At 40.3% G+C, this 20354-nt stretch overlaps 1 protein-coding gene across 9 annotated transcripts; it reads right to left on the reverse strand.

Moving 5' to 3' along the window:
* Window positions 1-10071: 10071 nt before the first annotated feature.
* On the reverse strand, window positions 10072-19238 carry TMEM230 (transmembrane protein 230). Of its 9 annotated transcripts, none has more exons than XM_065921455.1 (5): window positions 19126-19142; window positions 17044-17148; window positions 16612-16690; window positions 15617-15739; window positions 10072-12454 (listed from the first exon to the last, which is right to left on the reverse strand). In XM_065921455.1, the coding sequence occupies exons 2-5, from the start codon at window positions 17064-17066 to the stop codon at window positions 12314-12316; spliced, it is 366 nt and encodes a 121-aa protein (XP_065777527.1). In that variant the 5' UTR covers window positions 17067-17148; window positions 19126-19142; the 3' UTR covers window positions 10072-12313. The 9 variants fall into 9 exon arrangements, with proteins under 9 accessions (XP_065777527.1, XP_065777526.1, XP_065777532.1 ...); XM_065921454.1 differs by lacking the exon at window positions 19126-19142 and adding an exon at window positions 18958-19118 and having other exon boundaries at window positions 17044-17157; XM_065921460.1 differs by lacking the exon at window positions 16612-16690 and having other exon boundaries at window positions 19126-19238.
* Window positions 19239-20354: the final 1116 nt, after the last annotated feature.

A 20354-nucleotide genomic window follows, 5' to 3' on the forward strand; every position in this document is an offset into this window, starting at 1 on the left:
ACTTCTTCTCAGGTGCACAGGGAATATTCTCCAGGATAGACCAAATCTTGGGTCACAAATCAAACCTCAGTAAATTTAAGAAAATTGAAATCATATCAAGCATCTTCTCCAGCCACAATGCTATGAGACTTGATATGAATTACAAGGAAAAAAAAAAAAAACTGTAAGAAACACAAACACATGGAGATTAAACAACACATTTCTAAATAACCAACAGGTTACTGAAGAAATCAAAAGGGAAATCAAACAATTTCTAGAAACAAAAGCAATGAAAACATGACAACTCAAAACCTATGGGATACAGTAAAAGCAGTTCTAAGAGGGAAGTTTATAGCAATACAATCCTACCTTAAGAAACAAGAAAAGCATCAAATAGACAACTGAACTTTACACCTAAAGCAACTGGAAGAAGAAGAAAAAACCCCCAAAATTAGTAGAAGGAAAGAAATCATAAAGATCTGAGCAGAAATAAATGAAAAAGAAATGAAAGAAACAATAGTAAAGATTGATAAAGCTAGAAGCTGGTTCTTTGAGATGATAAACAAAATTGACAAACCCTTAGCCAGTCTCATCAAGAAAAAAAGAGAGAAGAATCAAATCAACAGAAGTAGAAATGTAAATGGAGAGGTTACAACAGACAATGCACAAATACAAAGGATTATAAAAGGTTATTATGAACACTATATGGCAATAAAATAGATAACCTGGAATAAATGGACAGATTCTTAGAAAAGCTCAATCTTCCAATTCTGACCAGGAAGAAATAGAAATTATGAACAACCCAATTACAAGCACTGAAATTGAAGCTGTGATAAAAAATCTCCCAAAAAACAAAAGCCCAGGGCCAGATGGCTTCACAGGAGAATTCTATCAAACATTTAGAGAAGAGCTAATGCCTATCCTTCTAAAACTCTTTCAAACAATTGCAGAAGAAGGAACACTTACAAACTCATTCTATGAGGCCATCATCACCCTGATACCAAAACCAGACAAAGAAAACACAAAAGAAGAAAACTACAAGTCAATATCACTGATGAACATGGATGCAAAAATCCTCAACAAAATTTTAGCAAACAGAATTTAGCAACATATCAAAAAGTTTATACATCATGATCAAGTTGGGTTTATTCGAGGGATGGAAGGATTCTTCAATACACAGAAATCAGTCAATGTGATACACTATATTAACAAATTGAAAGATTAAAACCATATGATCATCTCAATAGATGCAAAAAAGCCTTTGACAAAATTCAGCACCTATTTATAATTAAAACTCTTAAAAAAATGGGCATAGAAGTTATCTACCTCAACATAGTAAAGGCCATATATGATAAGCCTACAGCAAATATTATTCTCAATGGTGAAAAACTGAAAGCATTCTCCCTAAGATCAGGAACAAGACAAGGGTGTTCACTTTCACCACTATTATTCAACATAGTTCTGGAAGTCCTAGCGACAGCAATCAGAGAAGAAAAAGAATTAAAAGGAAAGGAAGAAGTAAAGTTCTCACTGTTTGCAGATGACATGATACTGTACATAGAAAACCCTAAAGATAGTTATCAGAAAATTACTAGAGCTAATCAGTGAGTTTAGCAAAGTTGCAGGATACAAGATCAGTACACAGAAATCACTTGCATTTCTATATACTAACAATAAAAAATCAGAAGGAGCAATTAAGGAATCAATCCTATTCACCACTGCAACAAAAAGAATTAAATATCTAGGAAAAACCTTACCTAAGGAGACAAAAGAACTGTACACAGAAAATTATAAGACACTAATGAAAGAAATCAAGGATGATATAAACAGACAGAATGATATTTGATGTTCCTGGGTAGGAAGAATCAATATTGTGAAAATGACTATACTACCAAAAGCAATCTACAGATTTAATGCAATCTCTATCAAATTACCAATGGCATTTTTCACAGAACTAGAACAAAAAATTTCACAATTCATATGGAAACAAAAAAGACCCTGAATAGCCAAAGCAGTTTTGAGAAAGAAGAATGGAACTGGAGGAATCAAGCTTCTTGACTTCAGATTATACTACAAAGCTACAGTCATCAAGACAGTATGGTACTGGCAAAAAAACAGAAATGCAGACAGATGAAACAAGATAGAAAGCCCAGAAATAAACCCATGTACCTATGGGTACCTTATTTTTGACAAAGGAGGCAAGAATATACAATGGGGCAAAGAATCTCTTCAATAAATGGTGCTGGGAAACTGGACATCTATATGTAAAAGAATGAAATTAGAGCCCTTCCTAACACCATACACAAAGATAGATTGTGTATGGATTAATCCACAAAATGGATTAAAGATCTAAATGTAAGACCAGAAACTATAAAACTCTTAGAGGAAAACATAGGCAGAACACTCGATATAAATCAAAGCAAGATCCTCTATGACCCACCTCCTAGAGTAATGGAAATAAAAACAAAAATAAACAAGTGGGACCTGATTAAACTTAAAACCTTTTGCACACCAAAGGACAGTATAAGCAAGGTGAAAAGACAACCCTCAGAATGAGAGAAAATAATAGCAAATGAAACAACTGACAAAGGACCTAATTTCCAAAATATAAAGGCAGCTCATACAACTCAATACCAGAAAAACAAACAACCCAATCAAAAAGTGGGAAAAAGACCTAAACAGACATTTCTCCAAAGAAGACATACAGAAGGCTAACAAACACATGAAAAGATGCTCAAAATTGCTCATTAATAGAGCAATGCAAATCAAAACTACAATGAGATATCACCTCATCAAAAATTCTACAAACAATAAATGCTGGAAAGGGTATGGAGAAAAAGTAACACTCTTGAACCTTTGGTGGGAATGTAAATTGATACAGCCACTATGGAAGATGGTATGGAGATTCCTTAATAAACTAGGAATAAAACCACCAGATGACCCAGCAACCCCACTCCTAGACATATATCCTGAGGAAACCAAAATTGAAAGAGACACATGTATCCCATTATCATTGCAGCACTATTTACAATAGCTAGAACATGGAAGCAACCTAGATGTCCATCGACAGATGAATGGATAAAGAAGTGTGGTATATGTACACAATGGAATATTACTCAGTCATTAAAAGGAACGCATTTGAGTCAGTTTTGATGAGGTGGATGAACCTAGAACCTATTATACAGAGTGAAGTGAGTCAGAAAGAGAAAAATAAATACCATATTCTAACACATATATATGGAATCTAGAAAAATGGTACTGATGAATTTATTCAGAGGGCAGCATGGAGAAACAGACATAGAGAACAGACTTATGGACATGGGGAGAGGGGAGGAGAGGGTGAAATATATGAAAGAGTAACATGGAAATTTATATTACCATATGTAAAATAGATAGCCAATGGGAATTTGCTGTATAGCTCAAGAAACTCAAACAGGGGCTCTGTATCAACCTAGAGGGATGGGATGTGGAGGGAGATGGGAGGGACTTTCAAAAGGGAGAGGATATATGTATACCTGTGACTGATTCATGTTAAGGTTTGACAGAAAACAGTAAAACTCTATAAAGCAATTATCCTCCAATAAAAAATAAATTAATTTAAAAAAGAGAAGCAACAGTTAGAAATGGACATGGAAAAACAGACTGGCTCTAAATCGGGAAAGGAGTATGTCAAAGCTGTATATTGTCACCCTGCTTATTTAACTTCTATGCAGAGTAAATCATGAGAAAAGCTGGGCTGGATGAAGCAGAAGCTGGAATCAAGATTGCTGGGAGAAATATCAATAACCACAGATATGCAGATGACACTACTGTTATGGCAGAAAGTGAAGAAAAACTAAAGCACCTCTTGATGAAAGTGAAAGAGGAGAGTGAAAAAGTTGGCTTAAAGCTCAACTTCAGAAGACTAAGATCATGGCATCTGGTCCCATCACTCATGGCAAATAGATGGGGAAACAGTGGAAACAGTATCAGATTTAATTTTTGGGGGCTCCAAAATTATTGCAGATGGTGACTGCAGCCATGAAATTAAAAGATGCTTGCTCCTTGGAAGAAAAGTTATGACTAACCTAGAGTACATATTAAAAAGCAGAGACATTACTCTGTCAACAAAGATCCATCTAGTCAAAGATATGGTTTTTCCAGTAGTCATATATAGATGTGAGAGTTGGACTATAAAGAAAGCTGAGCACCGAAGAATTGTTGTTTTTGAACTGTGGTGTTGGAGAAGACTCTTGAGAGTCCCTTGGACTGCAAGGAACTCCAACCAGTCAATCCTAAAGGAAATCAGTCCTGAATATTCATTGGAAGAATTTATTCTCAAGCTGAAACTCTGATACTTTGGCCACCTGATACAAAGAGCTGACTCACTGGAAAAGACCCTGATGCTGGGCAAGATTGAAGGCAGGAGGAGAAGGGGACAACACAGGATGAGATGGTTGGATGATATCACCATGAATATCATGATGGACATGAGTTTGAGTAAGCTCTGGGAATTGGTGATGGACAGGGAGGCCTGGAGTACTGCAGTCCCTGGGTTTGTAAAGAGTTGTATTTGCAAAGAGTTTGCAATCCTGATTGAGTGACTGAACTGAATCTAACTGATATGGAAAATTTTGCAAACAAACAAAACAAGATGGTTAATTCCACGAAAAGCTCAAAATTGTTTCCTTTTAAAGCCGAAGTCATAAATATCTGTCCTGGCTTATCTATAAAATAGGGCGTATATATTCTTGGTAATGTCAACATTTAATATTGATCTGATCACAGTGACACAATTTTATGGAGAAAATGGAGGGCCTGGAAGTATGCATCACAGGGGATGATGAGGGAACAGAGCAAAATCTCCATCTTCCACTGGAGAAAATCAATTGACTCGGCCTAACACTGAAACACTGTTAAATGGTAATATAAATATTTCATGTGGTGATATTGAAGTCAATATAAAAAGTTTCAGCTGGAAGAACTGAAGGTGAGTGTTTCTGGGGGAGCAAGGGAAAAGGGCTCCTCTTCCCTTGCAGAAGACTACTGATTTTCATGACCAGCCTGATGGGACCACACGACTTTGTCAGATATATGCACTGATAATTTTGAGAAAAAGAAAACAAAATTTAAAAAGAAAATTATCATAGTTCCTCATTCCTTAGCTGGTCACAACCTAGTTCTGTGTCACTCTGGCAACCTTAATCCCCAGCTTTCCCAATGCCAAGCCTGGGTACCCAGACCACAGTACCCATCATCAGTTTGGGACCAGCCCAAATTTCCCTCCCACCCGCCCTTGAGCCTTGTCTCAGCCAGATGTTCTTCAGAGACTGTTGAGCCTCCTTTCTTCTCCGATCTACTTAGAAGAGCAAACATTTTCTAAATTACTCATTAATAGTACTTATTGCATTTAGCCAGTTCAGGTATGGATCTCTTTCTCTCTCAGTAAGCTGAAAACTTCTGGAGGAAGTGGACATTCCTAGTTTATGTCTAGGCAAATGTTAATAGTTCAGTTCAGTTCAGTTCAGTCGCTCAGTCGTGTCCGACTCTCTGAGACCTCATGAATCATAGCACACCAGGCCTCCCTGTCCATCACCAACTCTCAGAGTTTACTCAAACCCATGTCCATTGAGTTGGTAATGCCATCCAACCATCTCATCCTCTGTCGTCCCCTTCTCCTCCTGCCCCCAATCCATCCCAGCATCAGTGTCTTTTCCAATGAGTCAACTCTTCGCATCAGGTGGCCAAAGTACTGGAGTTTCAGCTTCAGCATCAGTCCTTCCAATGAACACCCAGGACTAATCTCCTTTAGGATGGATTGGTTGGATCTCCTTGCAGTCCAAGGGACTCTCAAGAGTCTTCTCCAACACCATAGTTCAAAAACATCAATTTTTCGGTGCTCACCTTTCTTCACAGTCCAACTCTCACATCCATACACAACCACTGGACTTTTGTTGGCAAAGTAATGTCTCTGCTTTTTAATATGCTATCTAGGTTGTTAATAGTAGATGTCCCCAAATATTTCATGGCTAAACTTAAAATTAGAATTCATGGTAAATTAATAGGCAAATTTAAATCAAAGTCTGGAGATAAAATGAAGGTTAACCCTAACCAATAAGACTCATGGAAAACCTAATTGTATCAAGGGGGACTTGGGAGTTTCCTGGAGGTCCAGTGGTTAAGACTCAGTGCTTTCACTTCTGTGGCCCAGGTTCAATCTCTGGTTGGGGAACTAAGATCCTGTAAGTCAAATGGTGCAGAGAAGAAAAAAAAAATGTTAGATTTGTTTTCAAAGCTTGTGGTCTACTTTTCTGGTTAATGTTAGAGTTGTTTTAGTAATGACATATTTTGCCTCCAAAGTACTCTTAAGTTTCAAGTTTTGGTGACCTGAGACTTACTTAGTAAATGTGGTTTCACTCTGCAAAAACTGTATGTGACTTTCACAGACGTTGTGCCTGCCTTGTTTTTCTAGATCGCAAAGTCTGTATCTCTGTATTTTGAGGAGTTAACTTCCTTTATTGCCAATTAATAAGATGAAACTGGAGGAGAAGACTCTCTGGCTCCTTTTTGGAGGCAGGATGCAAACACCTGGGAGAGCAACACAATGGAATACCACCTTGAGTCAGTATTCAGAATGAGCTTGACCTATAGTGCCAGCGTCATTCCATGGCTCTTTTGGTCTCACTGTGGTTTCACTCTCCATTAGACAGGGAAAATACTTGTCATTTTCTGACATCCCAAACAAGCAAAAAATTAGAGCTCTCAGCTAAAATGTTCAGATCATGGTCCAGGGGCAGGAGCAGGGAACTATGTCCAGAGAGATCTAACTAAACACCAGCTCGACAAGGTCATCCCTCCCACCCACGATGAGTTATTGTCTCAGCTCAGCCAGGCCATAAACCCTCCTAGGCTGTGATGGTGAGTTTGCTGCTGCCATCTTTTCAGTTGTTTGGGGATGGTGGTCCTGTGGGTGGTGATCTCAGAGCAAACTCAGTGCACATCAATCCAAGAGAAAACCCTCTTGAAGAATTAGCATCTTGGCCAAGAACTTTCATTTCCCAGACTGGAGCATTTTCTAGTTGGCTCTTTCCAAGTTAGTGACAGCAATGAAAAGACTGGAGGCATCAGAGACCCAGGGAGACAGGGAGCAAAGCCAGCAACTCAGTGTTCAGGGTAAATTTCTTATTTTGGTTTTTTTATTTATTCTTTTTTTTCCCCCAGGGTAAATTTCTTAACCACCAGGTCAGCCTCCCCCAGACATCAAGACAAAACATCCTGTCTCTAATTAGGTCATAAAGTATATGTTGTCCCTTCTCCTGGCCTTCAGAGCACCAAAGTGTGCTTCCACTCCTGCCATGGACCTTCCCCATCTGTGGGAATTTTTCTGTTTCGATTTCTCACTGCTCACAAAAATGAATCTTCACAAAGCTGTCCTGCATTTTTTCTGTACCACTTCTGTGAAGCTTTCCCAAGACCCTGGGGGTTACTGTTTAGCTAGAGAATGATGGTGGATGGAGGAGGGGCTACCCTTCTGGGTACCTTCTATCCCTAACTATTGGCACTACCAGAGGAGGTCCAGTCCTAAAGGGAGGGAATGGACTGGGGCACGGGATACCCCAGATCAGTGGTCCTCAGGCACTGACAAGGCAATGACTCCTCGGAGGTCTTATTAGAAGGCAGATTCTGATATAGAAGTCTGGGGCAGGCCCAAGATTCTTCATACTCAACAAGCTCTAGGACACTGCTGATGCTGCTGGTCCACAGAGCCCACTTGGAATAACAAGGGGGCAAGACTGAGAAGTGAAAGTGCAGGAAGAAAAGAGGTCCAACAGGGACCATGGCAGGAAGAGGCCACAGGCTCTAGGGAAAGGTGGTTCGATGGTGCTCTCCAGCCGCATCATCTCAGCTGCACAGCCTTCCTTGCGGGGCCTCTGGCGGTCTGTGTGTTAGTTACAGTGGGATGCCATGGTCCTTCCCTTCCCCTTGTGTTCAACAACAGCAGGACTAGAGCAGCTATATGTTGGAGAAGGGTGGGGGCTGGAGACCTCCTCACCCCCTCCCACAGGCAGCTGTCAGGGAAGGAGGCAGGACTACCATGCTGGATTTGCCCCCTGGCTCTGGGTTCACTCCACCATGGAACGGCAGTTTTCCCAGGCTGGCCTCAGGGATAACAGATAGGCTCTCTCCTCTCCACTTCATTCCCAGCACTACTTCCTGAAGCCAAAGGAGTGAACGTCTTCACTCTCAAACAGCAGCTTCCACTTACTGGGTACCAGGCTGTGTGAAACACCCTCCTACATTGTTTTATTTAACCCTCACAATTACCCCGGGCTTCCCTGGTGGTTTGGCAACAAAGAACCCACCTGCCAATGCAGGAGACACGGGTTTGATCCCTGGGTTGGGAAGATCCCATGGAGTAGGAAATGGCAACCCACTCCAGTATTGTCTGGGGAATCCCACGGACAGAAGAGCCTGGCAGGCTACAGTCCACGGGGGTTGCAAAAGAGGTGGACAGGACTTAGCAACTAAACGGCAACACAATTACCCTATGGGGTAGGAACTGGTTTATCCCTACATTATAAGGAAACCGAGGGTCCAGAAGAAGTTTGTGCAATACCTTGTGGCAAACGAGACACAGTCTATACCCATCCCACGCTGGCATTAAACCATAATTGAACTACACACTGTGAGACTAGGAGCCTGTGGGACGGAATCCAGGAAAGAAGCCTTAGGATAGGAATTTAGATGACAAACCAAATAAGCTGAACTGACTCATGACCCTCCGAAGGTCAGCAGTCAAACCCGCTCTTGTCCCTTACCTGCCTCCCTCACTGGACCAGTAATGGAGGCTCCTCTGTGCACAACCTGGAGGAGGCGACTTGGAGGTGGTTGTGAACTGGGCTCACTGGCCTGAGCAGAGAGTGTCAGGCAGACTTGATTCACCAGGTAGTATCAAATCTTGTCTACAGAGCAGCCGGCCTCCCCGGCAGCTGAAGAGGGTCATTTAGATAACTGAACGAAACAAGACCAGCCCATCTGTTTGTACCTCAAAACACTGCACCCTGGTGCAGAAATGCGCTGGTTCTTCATTCAATAAACCTAAATGCCCACAAGCACTGTATTAGACTTTGTGAAACTGTAAGATACACTCTTTGCCCTTAATGAAGAAAACTAACAGGTCTGATGCAAAAGGAACCAAGCAATGGTGGGGACTGCAGTGAATTTGACAATTCTGCTCAAAGCTGCTTCACTTACTATTTTGCTCCAATTGGTTGCCTCTGAGCAATAAAAATCTGATTTTTTTTCAAGAAAAGCCCCAAATCAGGTTCAGTTGAACTTTTCCATTTTTAAAACTATTCTGGCCAACCTCTGCTTCTCACTGACTAAGCCTTATCTTTTCCTATAATAAAGTTATAGCACCTAAAAATTCTTGGCAGAAAGGAAGCAACCAACATGCTTCTGGCACACAGACCAGGTAAAGCTTATCCAGAGAGAATGGGCCTGAAACTGCCATCATATATATTAACAGAACATTAACATTAACAACTGGGGAGGATTTTTAGCCTTGGAAATGACTAATGAGAGGCATAATTGCTGTTGCAAATAAGAAAATCCTTATAAATCTAGGGCACACTTTGCTTAAACATGAGTCCCAAATATTAACTTTTCATCTAAGAATCTTTCTCAATTCAGGGTTTTCCTAAATATTAAAATATAGTAGAAACATGTAATGAAATTACCTGGCACAACATTTGGCAAAGCGTTCAAGAAACACTGACCATTATTATGGAGGTTTATACGTTTTCTAGAAAGCACGAGAATATACCACTACTGTCATTGCATAGTTACATAAAGTCTGATTTTGGCTTAATAAAAAATACTTCTGTTAACAATTTCAACTACACTATGAGATTATGAACCTGACTGTTCAAATACAGTAGCAAAGGCCACTCCTCAGGGGATTGAAGATATGACTATCACTCCAGGAATCTGATTTTTATGGTCTCTCTTCTTAGGACCCTATGACTACATGCACAACTTGGAAAACTACACATATGATGTGCATTAAAAAGAAATGCGGCTAATCTCTGGGATATAAAAGATACACAAAACTGAGTATGTAGGGAAAAAATTTATATAACTATAGAATGTGAGTCAGTTTTTTTTTTAAAAAACAGATACAGATAGTGCTTAGAACATTTCTAGAAAGGGATACAAGAAACTTACCTAGACAACCTTGGGAACTGGCTGTTTACTCCCCCCCACCACTCCATTTTAATTTTTCCCCCCCTTAGTAGTAGTTATCATTACCCTTAAAAAATGGCCAGATAATTTAGTTTGGCCAAAGCCTTCTGGTTCTTAGCTTTGCAAACACTGCCAAGGATACTAAGCTTTATATATTTCCTCACCTTTTCACTGTCACAGCCCAAGAACTTCAGACTACTATACTCCCCAACCTATTTTCCCATTACCAAATGCACCTAACCTTGGTGGCTGCTTCAGGTCACCCTCTCACTGTCCCTCATTTCCTGAGTCTTACAGTAGATATTTTCCCCCATTTGTGCCCACTGTGAGGGTGTAACAGCTTTTAGATATCACCCCAATACTGACTCCCAAATTTCTAACTGTAGTTTTGACTTCCTTCCCAAACTCCAATCTACATATTGCAATTGCCTACTCAGTATTTCCACTTGGATGTCAAGTAGACATCTAAATTTAATACATCTGAAGCTGAACTCATCCTCCCCAATAACACCACTCTACCTATAGCCCTTCAAATCTCAGCCAATGGCACTTCCAGCCTTATAATCATCCAAATCCATTCATTCAGTTCAGAAGCTCAGTCGTGTCCAACTCTTTGCGACTCCATGGACTGCAGCATGCCAGGCTTCCCTGTTCATCACCAACTCCTGGAGCCTACTCAAACTCATGTCTATCACATTAGTGATGCCATCCAACCAACTCATCCTCTGTCACCCCCTTTCTCCTCCCACCTTCAATCTTTCCCAGCAGCAGGGTCTTTCCCAATGAGTTGGTTCTTCACATCAGGTGGCCAAAATACTGGAGTTTCAGCTTCAGCATCAGTCCTTCCAATGAACATTCAGGACTGATTTCCTGTAACACTGACTGGTTGGATCTCCTTGCAGTCCAAGGGATTCTCAAGAGTCTTCTCCAACACCACAGTTCAAAAACATCAATTCTTCAGCGCTCAGCTTTCTTTACAGTTCAACTCTCACATCCATACATGACTACTGGAAAAACCATAGCTCTGACTTCAGAATAAAACAATGACTAGAAAGCAAAGTAAGCACAATGCTAGTTAACCAAAACTGAAGGTTGCCCTGGGGATTGGGATCAAAGACATATAATCATTAAACTGTTTTCTAAAATAGGTTAACATTAATTTTTAAGTCTAGGATTTAGATATTGACATTTTAATTTCTTTTGAATACAAGTCATTTTTTGCAAGCTAGGAGGCAGATCAAGCTAAGGCAGTTCAGTCCTCTGAGATCCAGGCCAGTTCTTAATATCTTCAGCAGAATGACATTAATACAAAGTGCTAACAACAGCGTTATAAACTCTAAATAATAACCATTCGTCTACATTTTTTCCTTAGGAAACAACCAAAAGGTATGATATAAGAACATCTTGATCTACACAGGACAAAATGATCCAAATTATATGCTGGCCAACCTATCAGTGAGCCAGATCAGAGCTGGCCAAGGATTGGTGTACAGAGAAAAGTGTTTACATTTTGAAAATTTGCTTTGAGGTTTAAAAAATTTCTGGTTGTTGTTAATAAGAAACCAAGTGAAAAATATAGATGCACCACAATGATATTTGATTGTGCCAAGGTCTTCCACTAGAACACAAAGTTAAACAGTATGGGGAGAAGACACTTAAGATATTTTCAAAATAAATTTCTTAGTAATAAGAAATCTGACATATCGCATTTTTTCATTTGCCATAAGAACATTCTGACCATGAGGACTATTTAAAAGAATCCTCAACTTTAAAAAGGGTGGTGGCAGAACACTTTCCACTACAGAAAAACCTCCCACTTTCCCATACAATTAATATTGCTACTCTCCCATGATGCATATTCATACAGAAAAACTTTTGTCAGGAGCTTTTTGCCAGGGCCAGAAAATGAAAAATAAGAGAATGCCCGAATGACAGTTACTTGTGAGCTTAGTTAACATCTTTCAGGATGGACCCATAAAATTTGGCCACTGTTTTGTTAAACATCTGCAAACTGCAGAACTCCTTAGCCCGTAGTCATAGTTTCTGCTCAATGTCTTAAAGCTGGGCTCAGTTCCATCTGTGACTCTTTTCTTGAGGGCTGGGGTGGGTGCTAGTCATCAAAGTCTGGAATGTCATCGTAGGAGTATCCCCGGTAGCCTTTGGATGCATAGTAGGCGATGCGCAGGTGGTAAAATCCTGGCAGGAACACCAGGATGCCAATGATCAGGACAGGAACAGCCCGGTCTGCCCCCTGGTGGCAGAAGGAAGCAAACATTACTACATGCAAGTTATTAAAATTTAAAATAAAGTCATGGGTCCAATTCATAAATCAGTTATCATATACTTTTCAGAGCTTTGGGAAGTACACTACCAAGAGAAAAGGCTTACATCTCTTTGTCTCTTTAACAATTGCAGAAAAATTGCAAAGTACTAAAATTATAAATAACTTATTCATGTTCATTCACAGATATTTTGACTTTTACTCCTTTAAAGTTTTTAGTTGTGAATATACCAAACTCTGTGCCTTGTTTTTTGTCCCTTATTATAACACAATCTGGGTTTCCCTCATAGCTCAGTTGGTAAAGAATCTGCCTGCAATGCAGGAGACCCAGGTTTGATTCCTGGGTTGGGAAGATCCCCTGGAGAAGGAAATGGCAACCCATTCCAGTCTTCTTGCCTGGAGAATCCCATGGATTCCGGCAGGCTACTGTCCACTGGGTCACAATAGTCAGACACAACTGAATGACTAAAGCACCACAACACAATCTATAAAGATCTGCTTTTAACAGAGCTATACATGCAATGTATTGATATACTGACAGGCTACTTCATTCAAATCTGAAATAGGATTATTTACCTCACATGGTTACAGTGGAAATTAAATGAGGTGATTGATACATGTAAAGCAAGTAGCCTCAGCTGGCACACAATGACAATGAAAGCAAGCTTAAAACCAAAGGAAGAGAACTTGAAGGGGATTATTTGAACATTAAAAATGATGATCTACAACTTTCACAACTGACATACTTGGTGCTATTTCTATTATCTTATTTTACATTTTCTACTTTTCTGTTTATTTTTTTCTGGATTTCGACTGTACATCCCTAAGGAGATATATCCTAAGGATTAAAAGAGTTGCTAAGAAAATTTACAGTGCATTCAGCCTTCTTTTACTTAGCATTAAACTGCTGTTACTTTTAAACTGCTGCTGCTAAGTTGCGTCCAACTCTGTGCGACCCCATAGACGGCAGCCCACCAGGCTCCTCTGTCCCTGGGATTCTCCAGGCAAGAATACTGGAGTGGGTTGTCATTTCCTTCTCCAATTACTTTTAAACTATTTAATGTCAAATAAGGCATGAAGAAATTATTTCAATATCATTGGGATAGACATACATACCTACAAGCAAAGAAATTAAGTAATCTTAAACTTGCACGGGAAATATCTAATACTACAGCTATTATGACATATTGGATTGGCCAAAAAGTTCATTTAGGTTTTTTGTAAGATGTTTTGGAAAAACCCAAAAGAACTTTTTGGTTAGGTCAATGTCTATACAATATGTTCTTGTTTTCTAAAGGGTACTTATTTCCTAATTCTGTCTCTGAAAAAGCCTAGAAAAAATGAAAACCAATAGTAATGGCATCATTAATGCCCAGTTTGTGAGCTCTAAATCTACTTCCCATAAAGAAACCAGAGCTCCTTAGTGAAATGGCTGTTTAAAAGTTGGGGGACAGGGAATATACAGATGGGCCTGGGATAATGTACTGAGCCAGAAGGCAAGAAAACTATTAAAGGTTTTGAGAACCCATGTGTAATAGCAAACACACAGCATCCCTATGAAATATTCTTTCTAAAACAAAACTAAAGTAGATCTAAATCTAAGCAAGTTCCTAAATTTATCAGTATGCAAGAAAAAGGGGACTAGAAAAATAAGGTAAATTGTATTAAGACAATACCCCTAGATTTAGGTAAAAACTGTTAGAGATGCATACTGATGATGCACACTTATAATAATTTACCAGCAAATGTAAATCTGGTATTTGCTTTAGTATACATAGGAAAATAAGTTGGGGGTATAGATGAAACAAAAGGTCACTAACTGTTGATGTTCAGCTGTGGATATGTACTGGGGGTTCATTATGTTATTTCATCTGCTTCTGTTTTATTTGAAATGTCTGCAATAAGAAGTGAAAAAACCCCAAACCAAACCAAAAACCAAAACAATCTAATAACTGATTTTCTTAGTTAATACCTTTATCTTTACTTACAAAGTAGTCTTTTATAAATCACACAAGGTGTGACCTCACCTCCATTCTCAACTTTTACATCATTAATAAAGTTAACTGAAGGCAGTCCTGAAGTTCGATGTTCAAATTTAGACAGCACTAAGTAAGCCTCTGGTAGCCACAATACTTTTAAAATAGCTAAAGACAAATTGCTACACAGCTAAAGCAAATTTATATACATCTCAAAAGCCATATGCAGCCATTTTATTGTGACAGTCTACTATTCCTAATTCCAAGATGCCCAGAGTTTTAGCTCTTTGCTGTGTTCCCTATACAAAGCAATATGACCATCATCCCCTGGTCTGGTGTGTGTTGAAGATCAGATGTGAACTATGGTCAATATCAGTTTACATGCTGTGTATAAGCATCTGTCTTGGGCTTCCCTGGTGGTTCAGATGGTAGAGAATCTGCCTACAATGAAGGAAACCTCGGTTCAATCTCTGGGTTGGGAAAATCCCCTGGAGAAGAATATCCTCCAGTATTCTTGCCTGGAGAAATCCCCAGACAGAACAGCCTGGAGGGCTACAGTCCACGAGGTCACAAAGAGTTGGACATGACTGAGCGACTAACACTACCACTACTATACAATCCAAGAGAGAGAATCACCAAAATCCACTTTAGGTTTCTAAGGTATCATACTGAAGCTCAATAGCAACTTCAAATCCAATTTAAGAAAGATCTGGTCCATGAGCCAAAAGTCTTGGCTTGGTCAGTGGCCCCAGACCTATACAAGCCTCACTGCTTTTGCCCAAACACTAACTACAGTTGTACGTCTGTGGCATTGCAAAGTTACAATAATAGCATCCCACTCCAGTTATAAACTTTACCACTCAGGAATCCTCAGTGTTAGACTCAGCTGTGCTGTTCCAAACTATGATGGTAGGAAAACTGCCCACATCTCAAAGGGAAAATTTGCCCACCTGCCATACCCACCTCATAGGAACTGTGGGAGAAGTTTGTTGAGGCTCAAAGGAAGAACATCTTGTTATCTGAGAACAAAATCTTAAAAACAAAACAAAAACAACCTTTTCTTCTTTCTGGTGAAATATGCTGTACTAGATACAAGACAACAGAGTGGCTCACATTTTAAACATCTTATGGAAATCCCACAAGCCCCTCAGCTTACCCCTTTGCTGATATGGCCTGCCAGCAGAAGGGAGCCTATGATAATGAGAAAGGCGCCAATCAAAAACAGCACTGTAGCAAGCGCAATGGCCTTATATGGGATCTTAGGAGGGCTTTTCTTAAACTGGAAGAGAAACAAACAAAAAAAGACAAGGAAGAGCATTATGAATATACCAGGACTGAGACTTCAAAGCAGGGAGGATATGAAGAATCAATCTTAGTGTGTCTTGAATAAGCTCTACCACCCAGTGCAGCTCTGGGAGAGAAAGGAAAAGGACTGCAGGAGATGAAGTTCCAGTTACTGCTCTAACAATAACTCGAGTAAGGAAATCCCAGCAGAATGTTATTTTTTCTAGTTCTAGTCTCATTCCACAGACCACTCATTGTACTGTTAAAAAAATCATTTTCTTACAAAAACAGGACACTTCATGTTACACATGTTTTTAATAAACATGCCTTTGCACATGGAAGGCTGTACTAATCTACAGGGATTAAGAGTGAACATTAAGCTCTGGAAAAGTAAGAAAGAAAAAAAATGATTTCTGGCATTCAAAGTTAAGTTGGCATCTGGTCAAAAGTTTTAAAAACAACTTTTTCTGAAGCATTAGTTGCTGCCCCACAGAGCAAGTAACCTGCCTTATTAACAAGTTCAACTCAAGGTTAACATTCAAAGACAAATTTCTAAGGTTTGGCTCCTGTTTGTGTATGACCAAACTGACTGGAAGCTTTTCCAACCTGTTTTATAAAAAAAATCTCTCTCCTTCAAGTGTGGGTCCCAAAAGTACAAAGAATAATTGATTTCTTTATACTGTTACTTATTTAAAAGGATGGGTTCCTGCTACTTCTTTGATCCTAGTTCCACCTAAAATAGTCTAGTCTAAAGGGAAGTGGGCAAAAGGAGATGCTACACCCTTAAGTACTTGATAAACAAGATCAGGAAGGACACACATTTAAAAAATATTCTCTGTTTTACTTACTGTTTGCCACAAAGAATACCTTTAATAAATTGGATCTCATGACATCAGGAAAGAAGGAAGATTCCCACAATCTGCTGGCTTTAGTAGTGAGTTTCTCCCTTAAAAGATGAACTGGTTTTGACTGAAGTGTAAACAAACTGGTAACACAGTCTTTAAAAAATTCTACTTAACAAAAAATAATCTGATTATTTCCAGATAAACTAAATAAAATTTGCAACTATTGGACTCTGGCATCACAACTAAAATTTCTCAGAAATGGACAATATTTATATTGGTTTGAAACTAATCTGCCAAGGTCCCTTTTCCTGCAGGCTATGGCTGAAAGAGTCAGCAGTTTCTTTCCTGCCTCTCCCTCTAATCCCTAGGAACAATCAGCAAAACCTGGAAGGTCTCCCTGCTAACTCAGCATCAACAGAGCCAGCTAATGTCATTAGGTTCTTTCTGCATTTACCTGAAGGTCAATGTAGCCATCATCTGTACTAGAGAGTCTTGAGTATTTCACTTTGCTACTGGGAATTCCAGTAGCCAGGTTGGTACGAGACGGCATCATAACACGCTGACACAGCTACAGTATGAAAACAAAGAAAAGTATTATTGTTTGCAGGCTACAACAATGTGTTTGTTATACACACTGGAGTTCTGGGCTGCCATGTTATACTAGCAATTGGCGACTGAAGCTCCATTGCTTTTAGAGCCTGATATTCCTTTGACATGAAAACATTCTCATTATGCCTCTCCTCTAGTTTCTCCTGGTAGAATAAGAATCAAGACATTTGCCAAGAACCAGACTTCATATTTATTTTTCCATTAATGTTTCCCTGTTTCCTAGTTTTTTCAAAGTCACAAGAGAGTAGGTGAAACAGTGGTCACTTAAATCCATCTGACTTTTCAACCATTCTGCTACAGTACTGCCTGTCCCCCTGTCCCAGCTTCCAGAAAAAGCAAGAGAAGCATATACTCAAGTGATTCTCTTATTTCACTAGGACAGAGGAGAGAGGGTGGGAAATGAAATACATTCACATCAGCATTTTGCCTATTTCCCTCTGATGGATATCATCCGTTTAACGCAAAAGTTCTGTAAAAGTTCTTGTACATTTGGAGAAGCTACTGGCTACCAGTATTATACCAGTGTCCTCTGATTTGCCTGTCTCTCTGCTCCACCCCAGAGGGCTTCCCAGTTGGCTCAGTGGTAGAGTCCAATGGAGGAGACCCAGGTTCAGTCCCTGGGTTGGTAAGATTCCCTTGGAAGAGGGCATGGCAACCCACTCCAGTATTCTTGCCTGGAGACTCTCATGAACAGAAGAGCCTGGCAGGCTACAGTTCATGGGGTCGCAAAGAGACCAACAGGACTGAAATGACTGAGTATGAATGCACTGCTTCACTCCAAGCACTGAAAGTAGCAATTTCACTTTCCAGGTTACTTCTTCAGCTATATCAAAAACAAAACAAAAAAACTCTGAATGAATACTTGGTTTTTGTTCAAACTAGTCAAAGTTGACTCCCATAATGAAATTGTGGCTATTACCTCACCAACTTAAAAGACAGTAGATAAGATTAAATTGAAAAACATTTGTAATTTGTGTACTTTTCCTCCATAAAATCACAAAGTTATGTGAATGAAACAAGTAAACCTATTCTGATCATGAAGTTACCTGATTTCTAAAAGTGAAACATATCTAAGCGCTTTATATATACTTAATTCTGAATATTAAGCTGTTTTAAGTGGCCTGCAGTCAACCTAATTAGCATTATAAAGGAACTGGTGCTAAACGCTCCTGTTCCATTTTACTAATTTTGTAATGATGCACAAATCAAGTACTGAAAAAATAATGTGTACTTTTCTTATAAGCTTTTCAAAAATGGTTAGATCAAATTATGTCAAAAATTATGTTTTTAAGTGTTGTGATCCTGATTACACGATAATCTAAATTTAATTCTATAAAACTTTAAGTTCAAACTACCAATAAGTGGGGAGTTTTGAGAGCATTTAATCACCTGTGATTTGTATCAGTCTTTAAAAAAGTTCACATACTGTCATTAGCTATTCATACACTACATCATACACTACATCAAAATATAAAAATGGGCATGGCGTGAGGAACACCAGACGACTGCTTATTGGTAGCTGAGTAAGAATTCTAAAACAAGGAAAAGGAAAAACGTAAAGCAATGTTTTCTGAGTACCTGCCCAACAGGCTTTTTTACCAGCCTCACCGGAATCCCAAAATTTCTTCAGCACTTGAATGTTGCAAGAATTTTTAAAGCATCAGCAAAGCACTTAGCACACAGCTTCGCACTACGGGCCTCTCCACACTACCTCCCCGTCCGCTTACAGACCCAGCCAGCAAGAGAAATGAGAACTGACGTGAATTTAGATGGAAAAAATCTGGTTTCAGGAAAGCGGCCAGCCGTGCCCCTGGAGAGTGAATGCTCCACACCGATGACTCCAGCCTTGACCGGCGGAGAACGCAGTCTGGGCCGCGCCGCCAGCCTGAGGCGAGCGCTTCCGCTCCCGCCCAGCGAGCACACACACCTTATCCGAAGCCCGAGCGCCGACAGCTCGCTCACGGTTGGCAGCTGAAGCGCCCGAGGCCTCCCCCAACTGCCACCCCGCCTCGACCGGCTGAACGCCGGAAATGGCGTGTTTTGGAGGCTACGGGCCGGACGTGGCGTCAACGGGGGCGACGCATTCTCATTTTACTTGTTCCGGTTTCAAGCCCGCCTTCTTTCCAGCGGCCCGCAGAAGGCGTCGGGTCTTAGGGCTCCGGAAGCGGAGTGCCCCCCGTGGGGTTGTCTAAGGCTCTGCGGTCCCGGCTGGCTGTCCGCCACTTCCGCCGGGGCCGGTGGGTTCCTAGGCAGCGGCGCCGCCTGGGTCACAGTAAGGCCCAGGGCTGCCCGGCCACGTGTTTCTTTCCGGCCGCCCGGGCAGTGTAGAGAGCTCAGTAGCGCTGCGAAACGCGGAAGCGGAGCTGAAGCTCCAGAAAGCTGGAGCTGTCAGGTCTCCGTGTGCCCAGGGAAGGCCGCCTTCCCCGGGGTCTGCGCAGCAGTCTCTGCCGCCGTCTACCTCACCCACTGCTCTCTAGTAGCACCCTGCATTCTCGTGCTTGTTTCCTGCACATCTTCAGGCCATGCTCCATTAAGAGGCCTGCCCACAAGGGACATTTTGCAATACATAAAGCTTAAAATGTCAAGCTTTATTAAAATATAATTTACATATAATAAAGTACAATTGGGTTAGTTTTTTGACAAATGCAGTGGAAACATCACCACAGTGTAGATAAAATATTTTTTTCACTCCAAAAACTTCCACCAGGCCCTCTGCTGTCAGTCTCCTTCCCCAACACGCCCGGAAGATAATTTATCTCCTGGATACAGTGAGTTCTACCACCGGATAACTAGAATGTAATATGTGACTTTGTAGCACAATTACTGCTGGGCCTTTTTCACTTTCTTGGTTGACTCCCGACACCCATCGAAACTATTTTCATCCTTAAGGGGAATAAGTCCCCCTTGCCCCTCCCCAAAAGTCTACTTACACTAGAAAAACTATTTTTGCACAAACATACTTCTTGGGAACTATCACAGGCCCAAGGCCTATAAAGGCCACTGAACATTAAGCTTCTGTAAAGTGTTAGTTTCTGCTAATACTAAGTATTATATATGTTCTACTCTCTTTTCATTTCTTGAGCTCAAGTCAGAATACCAAAGTTAGTTTGGCAAATGAATCACCCCAAAATACTCGCTGTATTCGGAATACTTTAG

This window comes from Muntiacus reevesi, chromosome 2 (assembly GCF_963930625.1).
Source record: "Muntiacus reevesi chromosome 2, mMunRee1.1, whole genome shotgun sequence".
Lineage (NCBI taxonomy): Eukaryota > Metazoa > Chordata > Mammalia > Artiodactyla > Cervidae > Muntiacus > Muntiacus reevesi.

Excerpts from the sequence above, each read along its gene's own strand:
- TMEM230 (XM_065921455.1), bottom strand. The coding sequence starts at position 17,066 with ATGATGGCTACATTGACCTTCAG. Across the intron at positions 16,691-17,043 it reads ATGGCTACATTGACCTTCAG|GGAGAAACTCACTACTAAAG; the intron begins GTAAATGCAGAA and ends TCATCTTTTAAG. Across the intron at positions 15,740-16,611 it reads TGAGATCCAATTTATTAAAG|TTTAAGAAAAGCCCTCCTAA; the intron begins GTATTCTTTGTG and ends TTTCTCTTCCAG.